At 46.8% G+C, this 27,991-nt stretch overlaps 1 protein-coding gene across 1 annotated transcript in view; it reads right to left on the bottom strand.

The window, feature by feature from the left end:
* Positions 1-27,991, bottom strand: part of LOC142585961 (structural maintenance of chromosomes flexible hinge domain-containing protein 1-like) — a 409,872-nt gene that overhangs the window by 305,615 nt on the left and 76,266 nt on the right. Inside the window, exons 9-11 of the mRNA XM_075697096.1 lie at positions 13,453-13,616; positions 2,299-2,398; positions 1,341-1,551 (exon numbers count right to left, since the gene is read on the bottom strand). Coding sequence (XP_075553211.1) covers positions 1,341-1,551; positions 2,299-2,398; positions 13,453-13,616 — 475 coding nt within the window. The remainder of the gene's footprint in view (positions 1-1,340; positions 1,552-2,298; positions 2,399-13,452; positions 13,617-27,991) is intronic.

Below are 27,991 nucleotides of genomic sequence, written 5' to 3'. Positions count from 1 at the left end.
TGGAATTTTTCAGGATAACTATAGTTATTCAGTTTCAGTATTCAGAAATCTGGTGATTCTTAGATTTCTGCGTTTCTTTCATGGCAGCCGCAACAGTAGGCTAGCAGGCGATGAGACACAGGAAGCGGGCACCAGGGCACGTGGGTCCGGAATACCTGAGACGGCACCGAGGGACAAGAACGCACGAAGGAACTTCTGTTCTTCTATTGCAGAAGCGACAACGCACCAGGTCTTGAGAGTACATGCTTTGGTTTTGAGAAACATCACCTAGCAATGGAGGCACGTCTCTTCCTTCTGCGCTTCTTTCTGCAGACGTACATGAAAAGAAATGTAACCTCCATGATCGCGGGGAGCAATGCAGTTGCACGGTGTAATTTACACAGGTTTGCGCTTTGGAATAGTTTAGATGTCTGCCTCGAGCGAAACAGCTGCAATGCCCACCCATGGCAAGGAATGTAAAAACAAACAAAGAAGCATTGCATTTCGGAGCTTCTTCTTTGTCAGTGGTTTTCTCAGTGTCAGCGTCGTTTGCATGCAGCACTCTTACTTTACGGTGCTTCAGTGGGGTGTTGCCAGGCAGCGGAATCTATAGAAAATAGCAACAGTGCAGGCCAAGAGCCACCAGTGACGTTTTCAGGGGTAGCTCATAGAGCGACTACTGATGAATTGATGGGTTGATGGGTACAATGGTTAATTTTTGGACTTCCACTATAACGACCTTTCAGAATAACTAACAATTTGCCACGGTTTCTAGAAGTTTATCATATCGAGATTTCACTGTATTTTGTGCATAACTAATTGTAGTAAAAGGGCATTGTTCCAAAACATTATCCATCCTTGAATGCGCTCAACAAAGATGCAAAATGAGAAAAGAAGTCGAATTTGTTTCACAGTGTGCTGTTCTGGAAGAACACCACAGATCATCAGCATGCAAGGCACATCACGGGACTCATTATGAGTTTTACACAAAGTATGGCTCAATTATGGACGGCCCACATGGAAAGTTTAGCTGCCTTCTTGTTCTTGAATCCTACGCTGTGTGCTTATCTAGCTGCTTCAAGTCATGGATATGAAAAATTACAGCTGGGCTATATTAGGCACGCACACAGGCTTCCTCACAATCTTGGCCCTGGAAAGGCAATGAGACATGCTCCTTTGTTGCTATAGCAGCTCATTGTCTGAATGCGTGCTCAAAATAAAGTCAACACAGTTGTCATTCTATGATCTTGTTTCCTGCTGGAACACCCTATAGGATGAATCAACCTAATCATGATGCACTCGAAGCAACATTACCAAGGGGGATTGAATAAGGAAAACAACCCTGGAGAGCTTACTCCTACCTCTATGGTCATTGTGCTCCGATGGATAGCTCTCATGGTCATAGAGAAATGGGTGGTAGCGCAGCTGCCCTTCTACCACTCGTGTGCCATCCACAGTTGCTTTGAAGTCAAATCGGTCTGAGGTACTGCGGATTAGCAGTGTCTCAGAATCCGTATCAATGTCTCGTAGGTTGGCCACCTTGTGCTGCCCACTTTTCATGATCAAGCTCACCTGAAATCAGTACAGAATAGATGTTCTAAGGAAAACTACTCCTTAATCCAAACCACCATTTCCTAACAGAAAAGTGCCGATACCACATTGAACGCTTCATCGGCAACAACAGACAAAAAAACAGCAACAGTCACAACTGCAGTCTGCACCAGGCTTTCATGGTCAGAATTGGTTGATGGTCAAATTTGTCTCTACTTGAAAAAACCTTTTTTTTTTCATTTGGGTTAAAGAACAGCTGGAAACCAGGCCCTCACAAAACCTTTGTTGGCTTACACAAACCCTATACTTTCACATTGTGCATGTGCAAAGTACATCTTACAAACCTTATTTTTTCCGCACACCCCTCAAACATAACATTCAAGTCTCGAGAACAACAATGACACCTCAGGCAGCTGACTGTTGATTCATGATCGTTAAAACAAAATCGCTTTTCTTTCTGGCTTATCAAAAGCGCAAAATGAAAGCAGCTTTCTGCAATGCCTCAGTCTGTGAAATGTGAGCGGTGCGGATCGTAAGTGGCATTCAGCTAATATAGTCATTGAGTATCACACTTTGAAATGTCACGCAATGACAGGTAGTGGAGACGTGACAAAGCAGTATGGTGTCATTACTTTCAAAGCACTTTCAGAAATGCATGTTTACTGCATTTCACTCTTCACTTAATTCATTCAAGGTTGTTGTTCCCCTCCCTCCCTCCCTCCTCACCCCCTACCCCAACAAACAATGAGAAATGCAGAATATGGTTACCTCAATGTCGATGTGCCGGTATGGAGATGGTGCACGGCCGCTAGCCTCATCAGGGGCAACATTTCCACTTGGACCATGCAAGTAGTAGTGATAGATATGCCTGTAATAAAAAACAATTGAAAATGTTGGGCAAAGGCAGAAAACTGTCTGACAATATCGCACCTGCAATGTGGGCCCCATGCTCTTCAAAAGCTCTGTCCAAGTTAGGTTAGGGAGCCTAGCTTTGAGGTTTCAAAGAGGTTTTTACATAGTATTTTCTTTATTTGTTACATTGAAGAGGAAAGGGCGGAGGGGGCTGTAGCGTGTTGCGAAAGCTCCAAAATGAAGTTGCGTGACCCCGCTCCAAGCTCAATGAAATTCACATCAATCGGTGCAAAAGTGCAAGTCCATGACTCCTTACACTGATGAAAACAAGTTGCCCTCATCTTGCCACAACATACACCTGTGAGCAGGCATCTTCAGCCATCATTTGTGCAAAAAAAACATAAAAACCCATAGAAAATTTGAACCAAAATAAATACAAAAAGGGCAAAAAAATATTTTATCAGCAAATGACGCATATCACAAACTTTACCATACTTAAATAATACAGAGGTGGGAATGCCCAAAGACATCTTGTAGCAATTTTAGGAGCAGATATACAGTCGAACAAACTTATAATGATACTAGTTTTAACAATATACTAGTTATACCAATGAAAAGCTGCTGCGCCGCCAACTTTTTTATGTTTCCTAAGGGGAAAAATAACCCGCTTACTACAATGTTTCCATGCCGTATTTTCGGTTATAACGATGAAGTCTGGCTGCTGAGTATCCATGCCGAAAGGTAAAGGAATGCGAAATCCTTGAAAAGAAAAAACAAAAGGCGAGCCGCTGCAAGATTGCCAACCACCCCAACTTCTGCCCCGTGCTTCCCTCCATGAGAGTTGCACGCCAGTCGCACACATCTCTCCCGTAACCCTTCCACCCTTCCGAATACGAATAGGCTGCGCCTATAGCTTTGCGCCACGCCACCATCCGAAACATGAATGGACCATGCCAACAGCAGTGACAACGCTGCTCCCAGATGGCTCGCTGGGCCTATGAATGGGCCTTCATCCTATGCAATTATGCTAACGAATTAAGTCGCTCGTGCTTGTCCTTGTTCATTGCGTCAAAGTTGTTCCTGGCAATGTAGTTTTTCAGCCTGGTTTGGCTTGCCACCGAAATGGAAGATGGCTGATCAACCAGCTCATCATCGGCAATGCATGACGTTGCCGATGAAAAGAAAGCACATTGCTGTAGATTTGGAAACAATGTACTTCTAACTGATGAGGTGATCATCGCGAAGTGCTTGCACTGGATAGCAACAGTGACGACCACAACGGCAGCGCTGATGCGGTAGGGCAGGCTGCCCCAAAATTGTCCAAATGGGAGGTCCTGTGGATGAGTCAGTCCCTCACGGGCTTGTTTTCACGAAGGACCTTCCACTTCACTACGTGGAGCACCTGGATGTCTTGCAGAAGGATGTCAGCAAGCTTCGCATAAAGCAAGCAAGGTTCACGGATATGCAGTTTTCTCGTGCAAGCCAGTGAGAAGTACGTGATGAAATGCTAGTGGTGATCTCGTCCCAGGGCTTCTTCTGGATTTCTTAAGCTGAGAAGCTGCTGCGGCAACCTTCCCGCATTTTTTAAAAGGCGCATTTTGGAGCCACCAAAGCGATGCCTCAGCAGAGCTCGTCTGTCATTTTCTGCCTGTGACCCCTCTTTGCAGATGTTATAGCAGTGCCATTCTTGAATGCTGAATGCCGCGGCTTGCTAACACGCGACCGAAGCGCGCAGGAAGCAGAGTTGAACAGTTAAATGAGTCAACACAATCAGAAGTTAGATGTAGGAAAGTGGCGGGGGAGGAGAACTGGCTTCCCCACCATTATAGTTTTCTCAGAACAGCTGTGGCATACACCATCTTTATTTTTTTTTTCATGCAACCCAGTTATAACAATTATCCGTTATAAAAATGTAAATTTCGTGGCACTTGAATATTGTTATAAGTGGGTTCCATTGTAATTTCATTATGGAGCAGATTGTAGCAGTTAAATTCAAACTCTGGAGCAGTTTGTAGAGAGCATATCTTACTATTGGAGGTGTCTCGAGCATCCAAATTCTAAATTAGACCATTAATATAATTAAGTGGGGTAACAGTAACATAACCTTGCATTCTGCAGCATTAGAGGAGCTGAAGAGCAGCCGAATTTTTGTATCAAGTGCTGTCGAAGTGGCTGGAAGTCTTTTCCAACAGATGTGAAGAGTCTAGGACTAGTGAACACTATTGTTTTATTCAAATACATTTCTAGGTAATGTGATAAAACTGACTAGCTCAAATCAAGATTCTGCAGATGACTGACCTCACCTTGCCACTCGCTAGACTCACTGGAAGCACCTAGACATCTGTAGCTTACATTGAGTAATTGGGTGTAAGAATCCTGAAAAAGATGAAGGGAGCACCATTCGTCCTCTCTTGGGCTCTCCTTTTGAGACTCCCCTCACCACTTGCGTTCTCAGTTTGCACTTTTTAATCGCGGCAAATGCGCTTCACATGCGATCAACATAGTATCGAGATTCATGGTCACCGCAATCACGGGACTGCGCACTGCAATTACGAGCGAATGTGATGGCGCCAGCACAAATCAAAACGAATAACCAGGAAAATAAAAGGCGAGGCCAGCAGCACATGGGTTTCCGCAGAAACGGTGCTAGCACAAACCCTTGACTAATTGGGAGGCACGGATAAGCTGCAGAGCTCCTCAGTCGCCGGCAATATTGCTACCTTTATTTTTTTTAGGGGGCGTAATTAGGTGCTGCTGTTCGCACCCACTGGCACCAAGAATATTAAAGTTACACATCCTGCAAAACCAAAACAATGCCTTGCACCAAATTGGCAATCTGTCACTGATGCCTGCCAAAGCCAAAGCTGCAAAAATGTTCTGCATGGTGCAGGTTTCGTCAATTTTTTTCCGCTTTCGACACAATTTGGCACAGCAATTTGCTTGAGAATTGAACTGGTGCAATTGGCAAAGGATTCCCATCCGATAGTAAAGTGGAATCTAGATAATTCGAACTCAGAAAGGCCCAAAATTTGTTTGAATTAAACGAAATACAAATTAAAGGATGCTGATTGAATGGAGTACTTACGTGCAGCATATGTGCACTGAGCTTACACAAGTGACTAGTTTTGAATGGGTGGCTTTATGGTAGTGCGGCACATGCTGGCGTGAAAATACACCTTTGGACAAAAATTTCACTGCTATGAAGCCACACCTCAAGGCAAAACTCGCATGTAACCCGCACCATGATTTTACTGTTAAATATTAAAAGTTATATGTTTCACCAAAATATGGTAAGTGCAATGGGCGACTGCGTGAGTTCGCACTGCTGAAAGCATGGTCGGCAGCACGGTATGTTCAAATTAACCGTCACAAACACTTAAGGCTCGATCACCCCAGCAACTAGAGGAGGTTGTGTGACCATTTGCGACTGGCGACCAAAAAGCAACTGAAGGCGACCGATGCTCACACCGGCAAGCTCAGCTGAGCGCGGCCTGCAAGTTGCAATCCCGGAGATTATAGTTCTCTGAGAGAACTCTGGGAATCTACACAGTTCACGTAGAGACCATAGTTCGTGCGCATCTCACTGGTTTCGCGTTCCAGCAATAGTCATGCATTTTGATTCGAGCGAAGAGGAATCCATTGTCACCGTGCTGATGTGATCTGCTGTGGTGTCAGCTGCAGCAGTGCAGAAGCCTAAAAAAAAAAGCGACACTGGGCCTCTTCGATTTTCGGAGTTCTGGCAACCCGGTGGCAGCCAGATGGCAGCCAGCTAGTTCCACCTCTAGTTCCGGTTCTGAGAGGAAGTCACGTGGGCTGGGATCCCAAGACAAACCGAACCTGCCCGAAGTTTGCAAAATCAAACGCCGGGACAGCTGGCCGAATGTAAACGTGCTACCAGCATGGCAGCGCCCGGCGAGGCCAGCGCACACTCTGTGTAGTCGGCCCATTCATGCGTTGCCAGCTTGAAAATATATAGTTGCATTCAGGAATACAATCACTTTCGGGCGAGTCAACGCATGACGCGCACTGGGCCAACCTCACCTTGCGCAGCGCAACAGATGGCCACCGACACGGCGCATGACAAGACGCAAGATCGCGCGTAAGTGATTGTACACTCGAAAGCGATATCTCGAGGATCCTTGCTCGCAGCGATCACGTCGCCCACCGGCGACATTGATGAGTTGGCGTTGTGACATCACAAGACATGAAAAAGCAGGTTATCGGGTACGTCTCATACACATAAAATTTCGTGCCGACCTGCTCGGGCTTCGATTTCAGAAAGTTTGTTGTGGCTGATTGTCCTTCTCATTTTGACCCTAAGAAGCTGAGGACGCAGCTGGCGCATGAAAATGCACGCCGCCTGTGACCAGCGAAACCTTTATTGGTTGCAATCATGAGAGCAATAAGCCAATGCACGTGTGTCTAATGAAACGAGTGCAATCTGCATTCTTAGATCAATGGCCTGCAGTCGAACACATATCGGTTTCGAGCTGCCACCTAAGCATACAACGGAGAGACAGAGCGAACACGGCCTAGCTGCAAAGTCTTCGCTAACTGCAGAAAAAGGAGATATATACATACGCCATATATGTGAAAAGGAAGGCCACCAGAGAAAGACGAACCCAAAATGTACTGAAATGTGTGAATGAGCGTCTACAACTTGCGTGGAACACGATGCAGATAACATGCACGCATGAGAGTGCAGCGCGCTGATCACCGCCACGAAGAAGCCTCTGCAGGGGACACACACATACACACACAAAAGCTTGAAACGGTTCACCACTGCTCGTATCACACCGCTTCGCAATGCAGAACAGAGCATAAGCACCTAAAAAGATAACGCTAGAAGTAAGGAAATTCGAAGATGACCGTAGACAGTTGGCTGAGCGAGGTAAATTTAAGTCCTCAAGTGCCAGCGTTGCAATGTGATGTCCCCACAAAGATGGCAGCAAGCGCCTATCACCTCTTTTAGTCGTCTGCTAGCCAGAGAACTTCCAGAGCAGCCAGACCAAAATCATCCTGGCAGGTTCTGGCAACCCGCGGGTAGCCAGAACCGTCCAGCGCGAGCAAAACGAACGCCCGGCGGAAGTGGATAGCGCGGTGGACGGAGCAACCCGAGAAAGACTAAGACGCTCTGGCTGGCTCTGGCAGCCCGCGGCTCAGTCGTAATTTCTAGTTCACATTGCATGGGAATCGGTGCATAATCTTTGTGCTTTCTTTTGATGCTGTTTAGCTTCCTGAAGATGCCACTGCATACATTCGACACGTTGCTGGAACTGCTGCGCCGATCATCACAAGGCAAGACACTAATTAAAGGCCCGCAGTCTGCCATGGTGGCATGGACTTTGTATTTGATGTAACACAGGAGGAAGCCGGATGAAAGCACATAACATCGCTTTCAGCGCGCTGTTGATTTCTTTAGCAGTTTTGCGACCACGGTCACACAACCGAAAGATCGCACTGTGAGCAAATGACCAAAAAGAGTCACTTTTTTAGAAAAGTGACCATTTGCAACAAACTTGGTCGTGAGACCACTGTCACTCGCCAATGTGAGTGATTTTTTACCAGTTCGCATTACTGGGTATCATTTTTACCATATAAATACACAGAACTTTAACAGGATCACAGTGTCAGTTTGAATAAAGAAAGTTCAAATTAACGAGTTTCGACTGTATTGCTTTATTAAAGCCATCGCGCCTGCTCATTCACTCTCAATTCCCTCAGACAATGCATTGTCAGAGAGGTCCGCCCAGAGGTACTCATTTGTGCCATCAAGAATGTTAGATATTCCACACTCCTTAAAGGCAGGCATGACCAGTGCACCAATGTAATAACAAGCCAGTGCTCTTACAAAGGCTCATCCAATGCCTACAGGCCTGAGGTTCGCATTGCAGTGCTGTGGTGCTAAGAATGAATGAGCCCAAAAAAAAGTGCAGTAAAAGACACACAAGTAATGTGCATGTTCCATAGCATAAGCATACTGGAAAGGACTTGAAGTAGCTCACTTGCAGTGAATGAAACGAAGGCGCTAGCAACCGCCGCCGTAGATTGACAAGCGTGACGTGTATCAGGTGTTTCTTTGAAGATTTTCATAATTTTAAAAAATCTACTCTGGTAGGTAGCACGATTCTATTCATTGTGTTTGTCTGCTCTACTACTCTAAGAAGTAGACACTGTTTGTACAAGAAACTGAAATGCATGGTCTATTGATTAACAAAAATTCACTAATTATTAGGGGTGTGTGAATACCGAATAGTACATTTCAAATCAATTATTGAATCATGAATAAATGGCTGAATATTGAATCGAATATCAAATATCCTACAATTTTTTACAAAATTTAGTGCTTACAAATTTTGAACAAGAAAATATGGTGCTGCACATGCTTGGGAGTCTCCTATATTTTTTGAAGTTAGAATACTTAAGTACAATTTGTTTTATCAAAGGCCTTGTTTTCTATGGAGTGATTCCATAGAAAACAAGGCCAGCAGCCTGGACAAAGATGGCAGTGTTGTCTTTCTATTCAGCAAGACAAGATCAGGGGTGGGACGGCCCAAAGTGATTTTGGAGCAATTTTTGGAGCAAGCTGCATTTTGGAGCAGTTTGGAGCAGACAAAAGTGCATTTTGGAGAGGTTAAAACACGTTGGCAGGCTAGTTGGTTAGAATGCATGGTAGAGTGTATAAGCGCGACTGAACGAGGGCGTAGAAACAGATAGACACAGTGCTACTGTTTCTGTATCTGTTTCTTTCTACGTCCTCCTTCAGTCACGCCTATAGACCGTTTTTTCATGGGCGTCACCATATTGCTACACAGTGGCACCATCTATGGGCAGTAGGCATGCTGGCTTGGGCGAGCACTCAGTCTTGCAAGGGAGGTATACGCTCAGCGGTAGTTTCTGGCGTTTCTTTTCTCGCTCGTGCGGTCCACTTAGTATGGGCATACGTCTTCTACATGGTAAACGGTTCTGTGAGACGTGCTCAAATGGTTTAAGTCGGTATGGCCGGACTTTCTGCTGGCGTTGAGGCGGACGGAGCAAGCAGCACGATGTGTGCGCGAATGTTTGAGCCTACAATCAGCCTTGGAGATCAATTCTGCATTTATGAATGTTCCATTCACTAATGTAACCTTATTGGAGTATTATCCTCTAGTTGTACGCTGCGGTTCAGGAGCAATGAAATATACGCGACAATCGTAACAGCGTGAGTACCATTCTACGATAGGAGCTGTGCTGTTATACTTTGACAGGCTTTCAAACTGTTAGCTGCAGATTACATTGCGTTACTACTTGGTTCGGTGGATGAGGTTTCCACCCATGAATAAAATAGTTTTGGCTAGTAAAAACGGCACACCCTACACTGTGAACTATACTTGTCCAGCAAAGCAACCGTTCACGAACTGCGTGAACGTCCTAAGCCGTGGGTAGGTTATGGATTACAGATATCTTTGTTCTATATTGTCCTCAAGCTCCACCACTGGAAAAGCTGGCGCCACCGTCGCCGTGACATGCTATTAGGGATTACATGGATATAGCGGCCGCGTCGGCTGCTTCGGGAGCGCCGAAGCGAGCTGAAAACAAGTTTAGATTCCATCGTACGCTACACTCCTCATTTAGTGGCGAGATTTTCCCGCTTCGAGTGTCTCCTTTACAACGCTTGAAAACACTACAATAGGTAGTGGCTGCCTTTGAAGGTGCGCAACATGGTAGGCTACTGCTCGGTGCCGCAGTGCCGGACGTACGCAACGGATCCCGGTGTCCGCCTTATTCACACGTAGCTGCAGGACGTAGCTATTCACAAGCTGCGTGAAGCTTGGCTCGTGAAACATAAAACCGGCAAACAGTCATTGGCTACAACTCGGGTATGCAGCCAGCACAGACGCGAGGAAGATTTCTGCTACGGCGCCGGGTCTGCGATGTTCGGAAAACGCGCACTGAGACACTCGCCCGAGTCCACTGCCCGACTAATGTCATGACGGTTTGGTCTATGAACTTGTCGATGCTATAGATACTGGCAAGTTCACTGTAGTGGGAAAGGGAGTGGTAAGAAGCACATTAAAAAAAAGCATGGCATATGGTCATGTTTGAGTTATGAATTATTACACTGGATTACAAAAAAGAAGCAGAGGGAAATCGCACGCTGAGAACACCGATAAACATACAGGGCGACGAAACTCGAGAAATAATATTGAAATGTCCAAGAATTTAGACGAAAAAAAGATTGAATCGTCGCGACGGCACATCACAGTCCCCGTAGGCGTTGAAGTCTCTACAATGAAATGATTCTTTAACAGCTCTGATAGCGCCCATGCAACATTGGTTGCTTGTATACTGTCAAATGCTCATATTCTGCGGCCTAAAGCTCCTGGTATGGTGCGAAAACACGCACGCGGCGAAGGCGAAACAGTGCGCAGACAAGCATGCAGACGCGCAGTCAGTCGCTGCGAATCTGTGCGATCGCTGCATTGAGGCTTCATTCTATTACGCTCCGGTTAGTTATACAAACACTATAAGAGCACATTTTACATAGTTTGCTCTCAGCGTTTCAAGAAGCCGGTTCGAGAGACTACATCGCGGCGACCACGCGCAGTGGCATTCACCGTACGTATCCGGTAAAGAGATAGCGTTTGTAAACGATTCTGTGCTTTCTGTTTGCCCAAGATTATTATTTAGACAGTAAAAAACTCCTCTCATTTCGAAAGTACTTACAGAAATGTCCGGGAGATCTCGCGCGTGGTGTTTTCAGTGAGCGCTGACAGCAAAACCTATGAGGAGCGTGCTGCGTGATCCCTCTTACTACGCCAGCGAGGCGCTTCCGATAGATGGCGACTCCGTAGCTCCTCACCGCCAATTCCATATAGCACATAGTCCAAGCATGCGGCATCAACGTTTATAGATCTATAAACTTTGTGCAGCGTGACTATGCAAGCTAGTACTGCGGCGTTAGCCCGTTTTCTCCTTTTTTTTCGAAAAAGAGGATGATACTTCAATTTTTTTTTTTTCGGGCATGTTCGTTCCGTTCTCTTCTAAGCATTCACGTTTTACGGAAACCTTGTCCTCAAAAATAGCCATTGCTTTCTTTTTATACGATCCCTCTCATCATATATTATGGCTTTACAGGACAAAAAGGCAATGTCAAATCACATAGCTTATATATGTATCATGCTGGTTCACCAGCCACAGTGATCGCTGTGTTGAGCAGCACCATCGGCCTCATGCAGAAAGGCTAGCGTAGACATATATTGATTTCAGGCCTACTAGATTTGAAATGCGTGCAAACAATGCCAGTGCATAACAAATATTTGATAGCGCCTGCCGCTTAGATGTTTCGTAGTTGCCTTAGGATGACTGTACACGAGCATGGGCTCTTATATTTCATGTTTTTAGTCTCCACGTACGCCAAGCGGACAGTGATAGGATAGTGAGCAGATTTACCATTCCATGCTGGTAATACAGAGACACCGGTTCTCTTCGTTGAATTAAAACCTATATAGGCAAAAAGGTTCACAACACATACACACACCTCAGCTGATAATGCTGATAATGCACGTCACATGTTTGCGCCCCCAAGAGATATTTCGGTGTACTATGCATCGGTAAGATGCATAGAAAGGCTTCCCTGACGATCTTATATGAACGGACATTGCCTAATTTTCAGAGTATGATCTAAAAAATCTAGAAATTGTTCCGCAGCATGCAACAGCAATACTTTCAAGCAGCGGCGCACCGGATCGCCGAAGCCAGAGAGGAGGAAAGGCTTGCCACGCGCCCTTTCCTCCTCGCCCAATGAAAAGGTCTATACGCTCTACCATGGATTCTAACCGACTAGCTCGCCAATGTGTTAGAAGCACTGTGTCTGTGTATCTGTTCAGTCACGCTTATACACTCTACCATGCATTTTGGAGAGCTTGGAGCACAATAAATTTCATTTTGGAGCTAGTTAGGGCCGATAAAATTTGATTTTGAAGCAGTTTGGAGCAGCCCGATCTGAATTTTGGCGGAATAATGGAATATGGAATATGGCAGTGCACTTCGAAACCACGTGTTCCTGTCAGGATCAAGGAGTTTCTTCCAACAGTGGTGCCTCCCCAGTCCCACATCTACAGCGACCCATGTCAGCGTGAAAGACATTTATTGAAGAGAGGCAATAACGTATACATAGGCACATACATACATTGGCGCCAGGGTTGACTCCCAGTTCTCGAACCACGTTCTGGCGGCTACTTCTAAGGCGAAATATACATGCTGCAGCTTGTCGTCGGAGTCCCTGTTGTTGAAAGTCGCGATTCGTTCATATGTCTTCAGCCAGGTTTCTGGATCTTCAAACAATGATCCATGGAAGGTTGGTGGGTCCCGAGGTTGTTGCAGCAGAATGAGGTTGTTGCAGCAGAAACAGCCATTGCTGTTTCTGACTTGGGCTTGACTCCTCTGGTCTTCTTGGGAAAAGGTCCGTATTCCAGTCGCAATCCTTGCTGCCTACGGCTTGCTTGCTGGTCCTTGGCGATGCTGGTGTTGTCTTCGGGTTTCAGGCTTGGATCGCGGCTTTGCGGGGGGGTTCGGTACATGAACGCACTAGCACCTCCACCAGATGTCAAGTGGTAATAACGGTTGAGGACACAGCAACAAAATTTTGAATGACAAAACTAACTTAATTAGGCAAACCTGTGCCCAGAATAACTGGCCACACTGAAAGCTCAACGAAAGTGGCGAACACAGTCGGCGATCGGCGAAAATCTGATCAGTGGGTCAAGAGCGTCGGCTTTTATACGTCAGTCGTCGAAGGTTCCAGAGTAATCGCTGACCCGCGTGTCTTCCAGAAAGTTCTACACCATTCGCGTCGTGCCATGAAAACAGATTACACAAGATTCGGTAAGAACAGACAACGGATAGAACCATCGATAACTTTTGAGAAACTTCCGATACATGCAAACACATCCTGCGCTATGCGACAATATTTGTTAGGCGGTGAAATGCAGTCACCCAATAAAGATAAACCAGTACACGTGTCAAGATTCATTCTAATGCTAATGTGCACCCTCCCCCCCCCCCTGTGCACATGCAGAGTAAACTCACGCCAGCTGAGAGCACCAGGTGTTGAAGTTATGCTTGAGGAACTGGACATGCTCGCTTGAGATGCCCCAGATGACCACACAGGTAAACTGATCCTTGTTCACTTCATCTGCAATGACTTCCTGCAGGCCCTCCTCCTCTGCACTCACGTGGCTGGCATCCCCAGGCTGCAAGTGCATTCACCAATATCAAATGTGACCCTCCATCATTAGAAGATGACAAACATTTTGTTTCATATTGAACATGCTCATGTCATGAGGTATGCAGCAGTGAATGTGCCTTACAAAAGGCACTGGCACAGAAATGTCCACTCATTCCTGCAGTCTGTTGGGCCAAGTGCCGTTCAGCCAAGGCAGCAGTTACGAAATCTTACATCACATTCATGCACATTCAAAGCCATAGGATACAGCGAGTGAGTAATCTTCTAAACACCAATTATTTGGGCAATCACACAGCAATGCCTCCCATAGACACGACGCACGATACAATCTTGTTAATGTGAACCTTGTTTATTTAGGCAAGCGAGTCATCCGAACTCACCATTTAGCGTTAGAAAAGATATTATTGAATAGCACCAAGCAATCATTAAGGGGGGTCTTAGAGACCAAAAATTGTGGGAAAAAATCACTTTTTTTAAAACATTGTTTTTGGATTGTATAGTGTCAGATGCATTATGTAAGAAATGTTCACCCATCTTAGACGAATATTTTGGTTGAAATGGAGTTTTATATCATGTCGGCGAGCTGTATCTTTACTGATAAACGTGCAAAAAAGGTCCTTTTTCTGACGCGCAATTGCCGTTTTAAGTTTTTGATCGCAGCCATCTTGGTCTTGCTTGAAAGAGCCACTCTTATCATTTAGTTTTCGCGCCACCGCTACTCTGTGCGCTGAATGGCCATGAAGAGAAAGCCCACGAAAAAGTTGTCCGGATGTGTAATTCCATTCGCTGACTAATACACGAGATCGTAACCATACCATGCCATTGATAGATTTTCCCAGTAGTCTGCTCGGGCGTGAAAAACTTGGCACAAAACGATGTCAAATTCAATTTGCTGCAAGCCATAAATTCAGCGAACAGAAGAAAAAACAAGGGTTGTTAAATTTTAGAAGGTGCCCATTAGCTTTGGAAGATACCGGCAATAGTTTGCTACCCATGCTGAGCACCACCGAACCACGTCCCCGTGACTGCGGAATAGGCTTAGCATACGAAAGCAGCTCCAGCAATAGCCGGTGTTCATGCAGCAATCCAGCACAACTACTGTAGCCCGATGATTTGGAGAAAATGAAGAAAGCTCAGGAATTGCTTCAACACCGAATACCAAGTGAAAATCTCATTTTCTCGCTCATGCTGATGCAGCCACGGCTGGCTCGGATGCAATGGAGAAGCGCTTCGTTATCATAAGCATAAATTTTATAAATGCTCTGCTGTTTTGTGTAAAATGCAAGTTGCGATGCAGCAGTGGGCAAAGGTGAACGGGACTGCAGTCTTGCCATAGAAATAGCGTATTTACTTGAAAATAGGTTGAACACGGATATAAGTCGACCCCTATATATTGTGCTCTCCGAGAATTTAAAAAAAAGTTATTTGAATATAGGTTACCCTATTAAAATTGGCGTGTTAGAATTGAGCACAACTCTAAATCTGCGATACCATATCGCCATCGCCATTTCAATATGGCCGCCTCGTACTCACTTGGAGCCTAGCTGCTGCAGCTTCCTCCACTTGCGGTAGTATGTATGTTTAGGCATTAGTCCAGCGTCTGTCTCCCAGTTTTCTGCGTTCACTCCATCAGCATGAAGTGCCCAGTTCATGATGCCGCATTTAAAAGGAAAGTGATCATGTGTGCGGAAACGGACGGCAATCTGACTGCATCAAGGGCGTTCGGAGTGCCCGAAACTTGCATGCAGGACTGGCACAAACAGAAGGAGATGGTTTTTGCCAGCAAAGCAACACAGTGGACCAAAGCAGGACGTATTTTCAATGATCCACTTTGGCGATATGATCGCATCGGCCCTATCTTGAAAACAATCTGCAATGGGGACAGAGTTTGCTGTGCGCTGTGTTTTCGCCGCTTATAGTTGGCATTGAAGCGAGAGGCAACTGCTGTCACACTTCCTCACTCCAGCTTCTTGACAGCAAGCTTCCGCAGTCAATGACTGAGATGCGTTCACGTTTGCTTGTGTGCGTGTGACACATGCTTGTTCATTCAGTTAGTACTGTACTGTACGGGCGTGCATTACAATTAGTGTGTGTTATAATCGAGTAAATAAGGTGATTCATGATTTGCGTGACTGCGGCTTTGACGTATGGTGTCGACATGCATGGCCGGGCGTTTTGGTTTGTGGCCTTGGCCCTCATGGCTTCAGAGACATTACCTTCAGCAACATTACCTGGCGAATGTACCTGGCGACAAATTTCTGTGGCAGTGCAGCCAAGGCTGCACTGTCTTTTGGTTTCCTACCACGACATCTTCGACCTCAGCAATCGCCAATTAGGCCAGACTTCAATTGTTAAGCATCACATAAATACTGGTGATGCCAGTCCTATTCATCGCCGGCCATATGAAGCTTCCGCTTCAGAGCGTAAGGTTATTCAAGATGAAGTGAACAAGATGCTTGCCAAAGGCATTGTTGAACCTTATAAAGATGGCACATGGCATTTCTGCATAGATTATCGTCACCTCAACCTCATTACCAAGAAAGACGTCTACCCCTTGCTTTGCATTGACGACGACCTCGATTGTCTCCACGGTGCCAAATACTTTTCATCGATAGACGTTCGGTCTGGCTAATGGCAGATTTCTGTGGATGAAAAGGACCAAGAGAAGACCACCCCTGATGGTCACCCCTGATGGTCTATATCAATTCAAAGTGATGCCATTCGGTCTACGCAAGGCCCCAGCAAAGGTCGAACATATGATGGACTCTTTGCCTCAAGGGTTCAACATGCCACAGATGTCAACATGCCTCTGCTACCTAGACGACGTTCTCACCGACATTTGAGACACGCCTTAAGCGCTTATCCGCTGTTCTTCAAGTCTTCCGCGAGGCTGGGCTCCAACTAAATTCCTCGAAGTGTCACTTCGGTCGTAGGCAGATTACAGCACTGGGCCACCCCGTCGACGCTTCCGGTATTCAACCAGACCCGGAGAAAATTCATGCTGTCACGTCTTTTCCTGTACGTCAGTCTGTCAAAGACGTCCGAAGTTTTGTAGAACTCTGCTCCCACTTCCAATGCTTCATTAAAGACTTTGCAGCGATTGTCCGACCTCTTGTACGCGTTATCGCATACGCTAGCCGCCTCCTCACAGCAGTGGAGCGCAACTACTTGATTACAGATCATGAATGCCTGGCTCTCATCTGGGTGGTTTCCGTATTCCACCCGTACTTCTATGGACACTTCTGTGTAATCATGGACCACCACGCGCTCTGCTGGCTTTCCTCACTCAAGAATTTTACCGGGTGGCTTGGTCACAGAGCGAAACGGCTGCAAGAATATTTCAACGCAGAAGTGTACAAGTCGGGCCGATTACATCAGGACGCAGACTATTTATAACACTATCCAGTGGACGAACCACCTGCCGACCCTGACCCCAGTACCGACGCTTGCGTTTTCTTCGTTTCTCAGCTGCTACACGTTGCCGATGAGCAACGCCGTGATGCCACATTGCGCGCCATCATTGATAGCTTTGAATATTCACCTTCCTATTCGTCCCTTCACCTGTTTGTTCTCCAGGATGGTGGCTTATACTGCCACAATGTACGCCCCGACGGTCCTGCCCTACTCGTCATTCCTAAGCACTTCCGGTCAGCTGTTCTCCAAGAACTTCATGATTTACCAATGGCAGGTCTCCTTGGCATCTGCCGCACTTATGACCGGATTCGCGGACACTTCTTTTGGCCAGGCCTTGCCTGCTCTATCCAGAAATATGTTGCGGCGTGTGAAAAATTCCAGCGCCAAAAAACACTATCGACGCTCCCTGCCAGGTGCCTTCAACCGCTCAACATTCCTTCGGAGCCGTTCTTTCGCATTGGCTTGGCCTTACTTGGCCCTTTCCCTCTATCCACGTCTGGCAACAAGTGTGTCATTGTGGCGACATTACGCCACGCCTCGCCATCTCCAGAGCACTTGCAACAAACTGCACCACAGATGTCGCCTGTTTTCTTTTACGCAAAGTGATTCTGCAGCATGGTGCTCCACACCAACTGCTCACAGACCGTGGTCGGACATTTCTTTTTTAAGTCTTCGCCGACATCGTGCAGTCCTGCTCCACCAAGCACAAGCTGACTACATCTTACCATCCGCAGACTAACGGTCTCACCGAGCGTCTGAATCACACCCTAACAGACATGCTTGCAATGTACGTCTCGTACAACCATACTGATTGGGACCTTGCCCTACCCTATGTTACTTTTTCATGTAAACCATTGTGTCACAACACTGCCGGTTATTCCCCGTTCTTTCTGCTGTTCGGCCGAGAACCCACATTGCCACTGGACGCATCCCTTCCATCCGCCGCAGCAGAGACCAGCGAGTATGCGCTTGACACCATCACCAGGGCAGTTCAAGCACGCGAAATTGCCCGCGCTCGCCTCCTGACCTCAAGAGAAGCAACAGCACTTGTACGATCGCCAACACAGAGACGCCCACTTTTCGCCTGGATCTCTGGTACTCCTATGGTCCCCGACTCGCCACGTTGGCCTGTCAGAAAAACTCATGTCTCAGTACACAGACCCATATCGAGTGCTGCGGGCCGTGACTCCAGTTACCTACGAAATCGCCCCAGTCAGTACCAGTGCCCCATCTGCACCCAATTCCACTGACGTTGTGCATGTCACACGCCTCAAGCTATATTACTCATGTTATCACCAATAATTAGACGCCCCGGGACGGTGCTTCTGCCGCCGGGGCTAATGATACATGCATATGCGTGTTTCTTGTGGCCGATGCACGCGATGCGCAACTCTCATGCATCCCCTGATATGTTGTTTTCCCGCATAGCTGCCATCTCCTGCAATCCCGCTTCGCCACGTGGCCTGCGTGACGCCCGCGGCAGTCGGTCTGGTTGAGGCGCAGTACGAGAGATGGCGCGAATGTTGCGCTGCTAATGCCGTCTCACGGCAGGGTTACTTGGGGGCGCAGTGGAGAACACGCTGGGTCTTTGTGGCGGGCCGGCGAGCGCCGCGGACGTGCCGCGCGAGCGTCGATCCATGCTTCTGCGAGACCATCTCGCGTGGGTGTCTTTGAACGCGCCACCATTTGCATGACCGTACACGCGAACGATCAGGCGTTGGGATCCAGCATGGGGCGAACATATTCGCCCGTTATCCGGTCGCGGTGAGTCGGACTTCTAGATTTGTTGTGCGCCCATCGCCATGTTTTGTGGATAGCAACTCGGCTAGCAGGCATTGATCTATGAAAGGTGCAATAAATGCCCTTGTGATTGTTTGCACTACTGTGTTGTCATTCCTTTGTCCCAAGAGCGGGTGTGAGAACCTTGCAACGCGGGCGTCCCGACGAAGAGGACGAACGCTCTCTGGCTCTTGAGCTGTTGGCTGAACTGGCCAGCGCTGCAGTTACCTTTTGTAAATATACTTTGTAGATAGTCTCCAGTCTTAATCCTTCGTTCGCATAACAATATCAATAACCCATGTCTCCCTTAAACAGTGGAACTGAAATGTTAATTACCTTAGGAACTAGTTGACTTACAGTAAAACTACTTACATATTTGAGATCAGCTCAAAAATGTCAGCAAGACCAGATAGTTTGACTAATATCAATGAGAAAAATGGGGAACATTATTTCAATAGCACTAACATTTGTTTTTATTGATTTTTTCTAAATACTAATTTTGCACACCCATCAAGACATTTACTGTGACATATCAGTAGATGTCATAGATAGAATAATAATTCTTTTTGCAGCAGGAAGCTACATGTTGGGAGCACGCAATGTAGGAAGCATAACAAAGACAGTTTTCCAGTGTTCTTTTTTTTGTGTGTGTCTGTTTCGCATGACCAATGCATGGCGATGCTCAAAACACTGGAGTTCAGTGCATTATAAAGTAAGAAATATTTACCCAATGATAAAAGTGCTTCCATTGTTGAGTCTTGTGCTTCCTGCAATTGATCCACATGTCATCTGTATATATTTTGTGTGGTGGTTATTTGTCTATTGCAGTAAGGACAAAAGGCTGTTTTCCTAATTATGCTATGAAATAATTAACCTGCAGAAAAATGCATTCTTAAAATCGGAAGAAACTAAACAAGCATGCTTACATTTATCAAGTTTGGTTCAAAAATAGGTAAGGATAGCTCTAATCACCATGTCCCCCTTTAATTCAGAAATGCAGTCAAATCTTGTTAATTCGAACTTCCAATTTATTCGAACTGACGTCATGGTCCCATCAAAGTTATGTGTATTCCAATGGGCAAAAACGCCTGGTTATTCGAATGCACAAGCATCAGCGGCAGTTAATTTGAACATACTGCATTCAGCATCACACCAAATCACACAACACTGCTCTCAATACTCTCAGCATCACACCAAATCACACGGTGGCACCTCCGACCAGCATTCCGCTGATCTCGCCATAGAGAAATCCCTGAACAACGCGCGCACGAAAAAAAAAGAGAGCATGGCGGAAATTTTACCCTCCCTCAAATGGCGAGGTTGCCATTTCTCCGCTGCGCCGTAATGCCCCAACCACACTATCGGCAAAACACGCGCTGCAAGAGGGATCGGTCCTGGGCAGATTTTTCGCGGCTCACCGCGACAGCAAGCGAGCCGCAAGCGGAGGAGACCAATAAGAGTGGCACCTACAGTGACGTACGCATGGGAAACTGCTATGATGCGGACCTACCCGACCGCTCTATTCGTACTCACGTCTGGTTCAGCTGGACCACTTGTTTCGCACTATCGTTTGCTCGCGTCAGCTCTCGCTCACGCTTGTTTTGGTTGGCGTGGTTGGCCTCATTTGCACTTGTTTTTTTACAACACGACTAAACTGAGACATCCGGATGGAGAGGTTATTGGAGGAGGTGCACCATATCCGATTCTGCATGACAAGACAGACACACCAAGTACCTCATTATCCTTGTCTTTTGAACGCTGCGACGCCGCAACAGAGGGGAGCACACCAACGTGATTATGATCAGCAGCAGCAACTTCATCATCTTGATAAGACGTGACGCATGTTAAGAATGCAGGACGAAGAAAGTAAATGAGGCAACGATCTGTCAGACGAAGGAAAAAACACGCGAGCATGCAGAGGGAAGCAGCAGCGGAGGGCCAGTCCTGGCCTTGGCAACTCTGCTGCTTCGGCGGCAGTAGTTGCCGAGGTAATAAGAGCCATCCAGCAAGCTGATGGGAAAGCAAATCCACTTCCCTCATGCCCTTCCTCGCAACTACACTACCCTCGACCTTCCTCTCAACTTCCTCGTAACTCCCTCATCTTAGACAGTCTCCACATGTGCGCCTCCGCGCCTGTGCCAGTACCGCCAGCCACGCCGGCCCAGCACCAGCTAAGCCCACTCCTTGAAGTTTCGTTTTTGTTGTCGGGAAGCGAACGTTGTCCAGTGTGGGCAGTTTTGTGGTCCTCGCTCGCTGTGGTGCTTCTGCGCCGCAATATTTCACAACTGTCACCGTTCGGGCAGCATGCTATGATGCACAAATACTTCAAAAACAAGTCCTTTTAATTCGAACAAATTTTCGGGCCCTTTGAAGTCCGAATTTTTGGGGATTTGATTGTATTTGGCTGCGCACTAGTTCATTAACCCATTGTAGGTTCATCTATATTTTTTATATGATAATACCAAACCGGCTGTGATATATACAGTGGAACCCTGGTTATACGTCCCCCGGTTTTGCGACAACCCGGGTTTTACGACGACTTAGCACAGTCCCGGCGAAGTCCCCATAGAAGCAATGCATTAAAAGCCCCGGTTATCCGACGCAATTTTACGCCTGACCCACGTTATACAACGACCCTCGCGAAGCAAGGGACAGAACGGCGGACAAAAGAAAAGTCCCGCAGGTTTCTTTCCTCACTCCGTCGCTCCGCATGCGGAGCGCTTGACACCGCTCGACCGGTTCGCTCCAGCTCAGCTTTCTTCCCTGCCTCGTCTCATCATTTGTTCCTCTCTCCCCCACCAGCAGCCACCCGCGAACTCGCTGTGCTGAATTAGCGCCTTTTGTTCTCCACAATCACTTTCTCCCTCTCCTCTCGGTGGCATCGCCTCTCGTCGCGTTAGGGAAGCGTTTCTCTTCCCCCCACAAGCAGCTGCCCGCGACGCCCGCTGTGTTGAAATAGCGCCTTTTCTTCTCCACACTCACTTCCTCCCTCTCTTCTCAGCAGCGTCGCCTCTCCTCGCGTTGGGGAAGCACTTCTCTCCTTCCAGTTTCCCAGCAGCAGATCGCCGACAAGGTAGCGCAGAGAGGCCTAGGTTTATCGCACGTGCACTTCGTTGTAATCCTAGCGACCAGTGTTCAGCGGAGGTTTTGAGTTGTGTGGAGCAATGTGAGCACGATGTCCCAAAAGCGGATAGTTCTGTCGCTCGGCAGTAAGCTGAATATTATCGAGGAAGCAGAAAAGCGGCATGAAGCCACGAAAGCCAGCATTGCCCGGGACCCTAAGGGGGGACACGGATTTCCCATTGCGAAAAATTGCCAAAAAATGTTTTCTTTTAGATTACATTTTCAGTTTTTATAACCCTTTTTCTATCTGATACCCAAATATCATCACTGTAAACGACTTAGAAATGCCCTAAAAAATTAATTTTATCAGCCAAGGTGGCGAAAAAATCTCGCAGAAATCAAGAAAGAACAGCGTTTTTCACGCCACAATATCTCCAGAACGGCGCAACCGAGTGCTGCCATCTTGGTCTCGTTGAAAGCGCATTTCTCAGTCTTCAAATTTGCCGCTTCAGCTATCTTCTCCAAACAGAAGCAAGCACACAAAAAGCAAATGATTGAAGGTCGTGCTGGAGCCTGCGATTGGCTGCGCCCACCACGCGACTCCAGCGTGGTTCGCCATTGGTCCGGTGCTCACGTCGTCTGCACGGCTGTTTGCACCTCGCGAGCCTGGAAGTCTCCACTCACTGTAATCTCGACGTGCCAAAACGGGCACTACGTGGGCATCGCAGTAGCGTGGCCAATCCCTATGCTTGTGGACGTTTCAGACTCGCGGCTAAGCATTCCGAGCATCGGCGAAGCGGACTTCGCGACCAAGATTCACGCGCGGTATCCTCGGACAAGTGGCTAAGCCTTTCACCACTCGGTGTCACGGAATTCGTGACCAAGCACATGGCACACGCAATCCTCGGACATGCGGCTAAGCATTTCGCACATAGGGAGTCTCCGACTCGGTGACCATGCACATCGCGCGCGGACTTCTCGGACCCTCACCTAAGAATTTTGTGCATCGGCACCTTGGACTACTCAAATAAGCGCATCAAGTGTCGATTCCTTGAGCCCACGGCTAGGAATTGCACGCGTTGGCACCTCGAATTGCGCGATTAAGCACATCGCATGTCGGCTCCTTGTATCTGCGGCTAGGCATTTTGCACATCGGTACTTCGGACTCGCAACCAAGCATATTGTGCGTTCACTATATTATCATATTGTCATGATAGCTCATAACAATATCTATTATACCACCCCTTCATAAAGAGAACCTCATTATAAGCTCTGTTCACTAGGCCCTTTGGGCTGGCACAAACACCTGGCTGCAGAAGTGATCGAGGCATTATACAAAAGTACAATTCTGGAAAGCGCCTGGCAGCTGCATATCTATCACTGGCTCTCTGATCCTAAGTTCTACAGCCATTGTCAAGATGACTTGGGAGGCTGCTGACACTCAGAGCCTTCATTGAGTAACATGGTCAATTCTACAAAAAGAAAAAAAAAAATCCCTCACTGATTGTACTGGAGATTGCTATCAATTGGGCAGCCTGCGGGTACAGGCTGCTTGAGTGTATACTGGAACTATATTCATGCCCACACAGAGTTCTGCACATCACTTGGTTTGAAACCTAGGCACCATGCTCTTTGTAGAGAGCAGCAGCAAAGAATGCCATATAAAAAGAAGGGGGGGGGGGGTAGCACACAAGACCAGAGGCCACATGTACAAGAAGTCCCCACATCACAAAACACCCCAAAGATTACAAATTTGGTTCCTTTTAGAGAACTGGACAGGAGGTGAAACTTTGAGAGCCGTTTTCTCAAAACTGGTTTTCTGCCTTTCTGCTCAGTTTCTGGAGCTGATTTCATTGTTACTATTTCACATATTTTGACTCCGCTTTTTTTTTTTTTTGGTGATGTTACTTGGGCTACAGTGCAGGTCGTGACATTCTCGTTTTCTTATCTTGACCCTTTGTTAGTTTACGATATGGCTGTTCGTCTGCCCTGAAAGTGTGCTTGATACGAAGGTAACATAAAATATGGCACTCCAAAGAATTTGTGTTGTGAAAAAAAATGCAAGAATGTCACGACTTTCAGCACGCATTTAGCTATGCAGTTAATACTTAAGAAGCATTCTATCATGTTTTTTAAGTTCCCCTGGCTCTCCAAAAAGTTAGAGGGAGAAAAATTCTTCTCAATAAAACTGAATAATATGTTCTCAAGATATCGCTCTTAAACTTTTATGGAAACCTCAGGGAGACATTCTAAACCTTTGTGCCGATTGTCATCAAAATCCATAAAGAAATAAGGAAGTTGATTTTCAAATCCACGTCCCCCCTTAAGACAATCCTGGCAAACAAAGCGGTGATACTGCAGAATGCCATCAAGTTCGGGCTCAAGCGGAAAGCGGCAAAAGGACAGTACGAGAAGTTAAAAAATGTATTGTCAAGTGGCTGCATCAGGCGCGGAGCTCTGCAATCAACGCTGACGACGCCATTCTAAAAAAAAGGCGGACCTTGAGGCATTGCGTCTGGGCATCGACGACTTTCAGGCATCAAACGGGTGGTTGGATCGCTTTAAGAAACGAAACAGGATTGTGTACAGCTGCTCCAGCGGAGAAAGCACTTCCGTGGACGTTTCGACGGTGAACAAGTGGATGAAGTCACTGCTGGAGATGATTGCTGCATACAAGCCCTGCGATGTTTTCAACACCGATGAGAGCGGTATTTTTTACCATATGCAGCCCGAGCAAACCCTTGCGTTTAACGCTTTGAAGGTTTTTGCCGTACATGTACGGCGGCGGTTTTCTGTCCCGCAAGGTCTTTGCCGTACGGGTATGGTTTCGACCCTCCGTATGAAATTTCGCGCCATAATGACGATGCGTGCTCACCAAGAGGTGCTGCCACCTCTTACGACTTATAAGAAGCGTTTGAAATGTGTGCTACCTTCTTGGGTAGATAAACGGAACTGATTTCTAGCTTCAGCGCGGCGTGCAGACTGCGGCAAAACCCCTTTTGCGGTTGCGGTTTCGCTGCGCGATCGCAACAGAGGCGCGCAACGTCATTTTTCTTTTTGTCTGTACTCTCTTGCAGAGGCGGTGGAAGTTGATTTCTATCTTGAGTGGCGCTGCTCTTAGCTTGTTTATAACAGCTGCTCGCAAGGTATTCTCGCTCTCAGCGGCAACGTGCTTTCGCGGTTTCGGTTCCTCCGCGTGATCGCAACGGAGCCACGCGAAACTTGATTTTTTTCTTTGTCGTCATGCTATCGCAGGGGCGGCGGAAGTTGATTTCTATCTTGATTGGCGCTGCTCTTAGCTTGTTTACCGTCGCCGCTCACGAGGTATTCTCGCTCTCTGCGGCAAGGCGCTTACGCGAGAGGGTGCCTTGAGAGGGTGCCCAAGGCAGCCGCACGCACACAACTCTAACACAACAACTCTAACAACGCTAACACAACTCGTCGCTCCAAGAGAAGAACATACACGCATTTTAGGTGTGCAGACTGCGATAAGGCGCTGTGCAGAGACCCGTCTTTCAAGGAGTACCACACTCTGAAATACTATTGAACATTTTGCAGTTATGAGTGATGCCGACACCAAAATACTCTTCCTAATTTTTTTTTACTATTTATTCCCGACTTTATACATCTTGTACATTCAAGATCCGCAATAAAAATAATTTGACCACCTGGGAAAGTTTTTTTTTTTCAATATAATTCAACCCTCATAGGGTTAAGAGTGACAGCAGTCATGGTGGCAAGCATAGTAAAGAGCATGTGATGGCACTATTCTGTGCTAACGAGGACGGTTCGGAGAGGCTGCCCGTGCTCGTTGTTGGAAAGTTTGCAAAGCCACGGTGCTTTAAGAACTTGAAGACGCTGCCGAGCAGCTACAACTTCAACAAAAAGGCGTGGATGACGTCTTCGCTCTGCAGCAATTTTCTGCAGCAGCTGGATAACAAAATGGGTGCTAAGGTGAGGAAAATATTGCTTTTCATGGACAAAGCACTGTGTCACCCACTCAATACGTCAAGCCTGAGGAACATAAAGGTTGTTTTTTTGCCGCCCAACTGCACAAGCCGGCTGCAGCCTCTGGATGCCGGCATCATTAAGTGCGTCAAGCAAGGGTACCGGAAGCGGTTAGTGCAGCGTCGGCTGGCAACTATGGAGCACAGCGAGTCGGAAAAAAAGATCACTGTGCTCGACGCCATGCATTTTATTGCCAGTTCGTGGAACGCAGTGTCCCGAAGCACAATCGCTAACTCGTTCAAGCACTGTGGCTTTAAGCAAGAGACTGCCTCCTCTGCTGGGGACGCAATAACCTCGAGGCTGATGCAGGCTTCGCCAACGACGATTTCGAGGGTTCAAACCTCACCACGACTTTCCCAGAGTATGTGGAGGCCGATGACAACGTTGTGATCTGCGGCAAGGTGTCGCTGGATGACGCCATCGAGGAGGCTTTGCCTAGCGCCAACACCGCTGCAACATCGGACGAGGACAACGACGACAACGCGGATGCTGTGCCTGTGCCTACCACGTTCGCTGAGGTGCTACGGCACATTGACGACATCCGGAACGTAATCTGTTCACGCGACGCTGCAGAGGACCTTTCTTTGGACATTTCATTTATTATCACCTTGAAGGCCCAAAGGCATTACACAAGGGGGGGCAATACAAACACGTGTAAGAGTGGTTTCTTGCAAAACAATGAAAAAAAAAAACATATCGCTAATTTTGTACGACTTTAAACTATCAAAGAAAAAATTTGAATTGAAAGAAGTAGCATGACAATGCATTCGCAATAAAAGAAACAAAAGAAAAAGACTAGGTGGAAGGGTCGACAAGGGTAGACTATTCCGAGTGGTTTATGATGGGTTCATGAACGATGTACACTGGGAACAGAAAGTTATTCAAAGTGATTTGTTAGGTATTCACGAAATTTTTTGCGGTCAGCACAGGTAACAAAGTTGTCAGGGAGCGCATTCCAATAAACGATTGCATCAGGAAAGAAGGAAGTGGTCATGGTAGATGAGCGGCCGGGTAAACGTGCTATGGCAGAGCTGTGACTTATGCGAGAGGAAGTTCGTAATGGTGGTTTAAGAAGGTGGTGCCTTGAGCGTGGATTGTAAAAAAAAGAGTGCAGCAAGCAAAGATGTGATATGATGCGGCAAGACTTCAGTGTTGGCAGACCTATTGTTTGCTTCAAAGAAGTGACACTAGTGTACCGTGAATAATGTGAAGTGATAAAGCGGGCGACTCGGTTTTGAACGGATTCCAACGATGCAGCTAGGTAATCTTGAGATGGATGCCAGACAGCAGAAGCAAATTCGAGTTGTGGACGGACAAATGTCACGTACGCCAACTTCTTTACCTCTGTGGATGCCTTCTTTAGATTTCTTTGTAGGTAGCCGAGTGAGCGCGCAGCTTTGCGACGTTTTCTTTCTATATGTGTTATTCAAGAGAGTGATGACGTCAAAATAAGACCCAGGTACTTTTAAGATGAAGTGGCGCTGATGTTGAGAGCTAATGCGATTCGGGTAATGAGTTTTCGGGTAAAAGACATAGATTTGCATTTCGATAAGTTGAGAGGCATGTGCCATTTTTCGCACCATGACGAGATGGCATCAAGGTCACGCTGCAGGCAAAGAACATCGTCAGAGGGGCTAACAGTGTTGTAAACTATGCAGTCGTCTGCGAAAAGTCGTAGTTTACAATGTATGCTAGTAGGCAAGTCGTTTACATAGGTTAGGAATAATAAAGGGGACAGACAGGCGCCCTGAGGGACGGCTGAAGTCACATCGGTAAAAGGTGAGCGGTGATTGTTTGTGGAAGTGTATTGTGTGCGCCCGCATAGGAATTGTTCAATCAATCTGAGTAAGTTATTACTGATTCGAAGTCCAGATAGTTTTTGCAGTAGGAGCTTGTGAGGCACCTTGTCAAAAGCTTTTGAGTAATCTAAGAAAACGGCGTCAATCTGCAGGTTGCTGTCCGTGATAAGCAGAATGTCGTGGGTAATTCGGCGAGTTGGGAATCACACGATAAGTGTTTTCGGAAACCATGCTGAAATGGGTAGAAAAAATTATTGCTTTCAAAGAATTTCATTAGGCTTGAGTCTATAATGTGTTCTAGTAATTTTGAGGAGACGCT

Source organism: Dermacentor variabilis, chromosome 6 (genome assembly GCF_050947875.1).
Source record: "Dermacentor variabilis isolate Ectoservices chromosome 6, ASM5094787v1, whole genome shotgun sequence".
Taxonomy (NCBI): domain Eukaryota; kingdom Metazoa; phylum Arthropoda; class Arachnida; order Ixodida; family Ixodidae; genus Dermacentor; species Dermacentor variabilis.
This window is presented reverse-complemented; position numbering and strand designations above follow the sequence as displayed.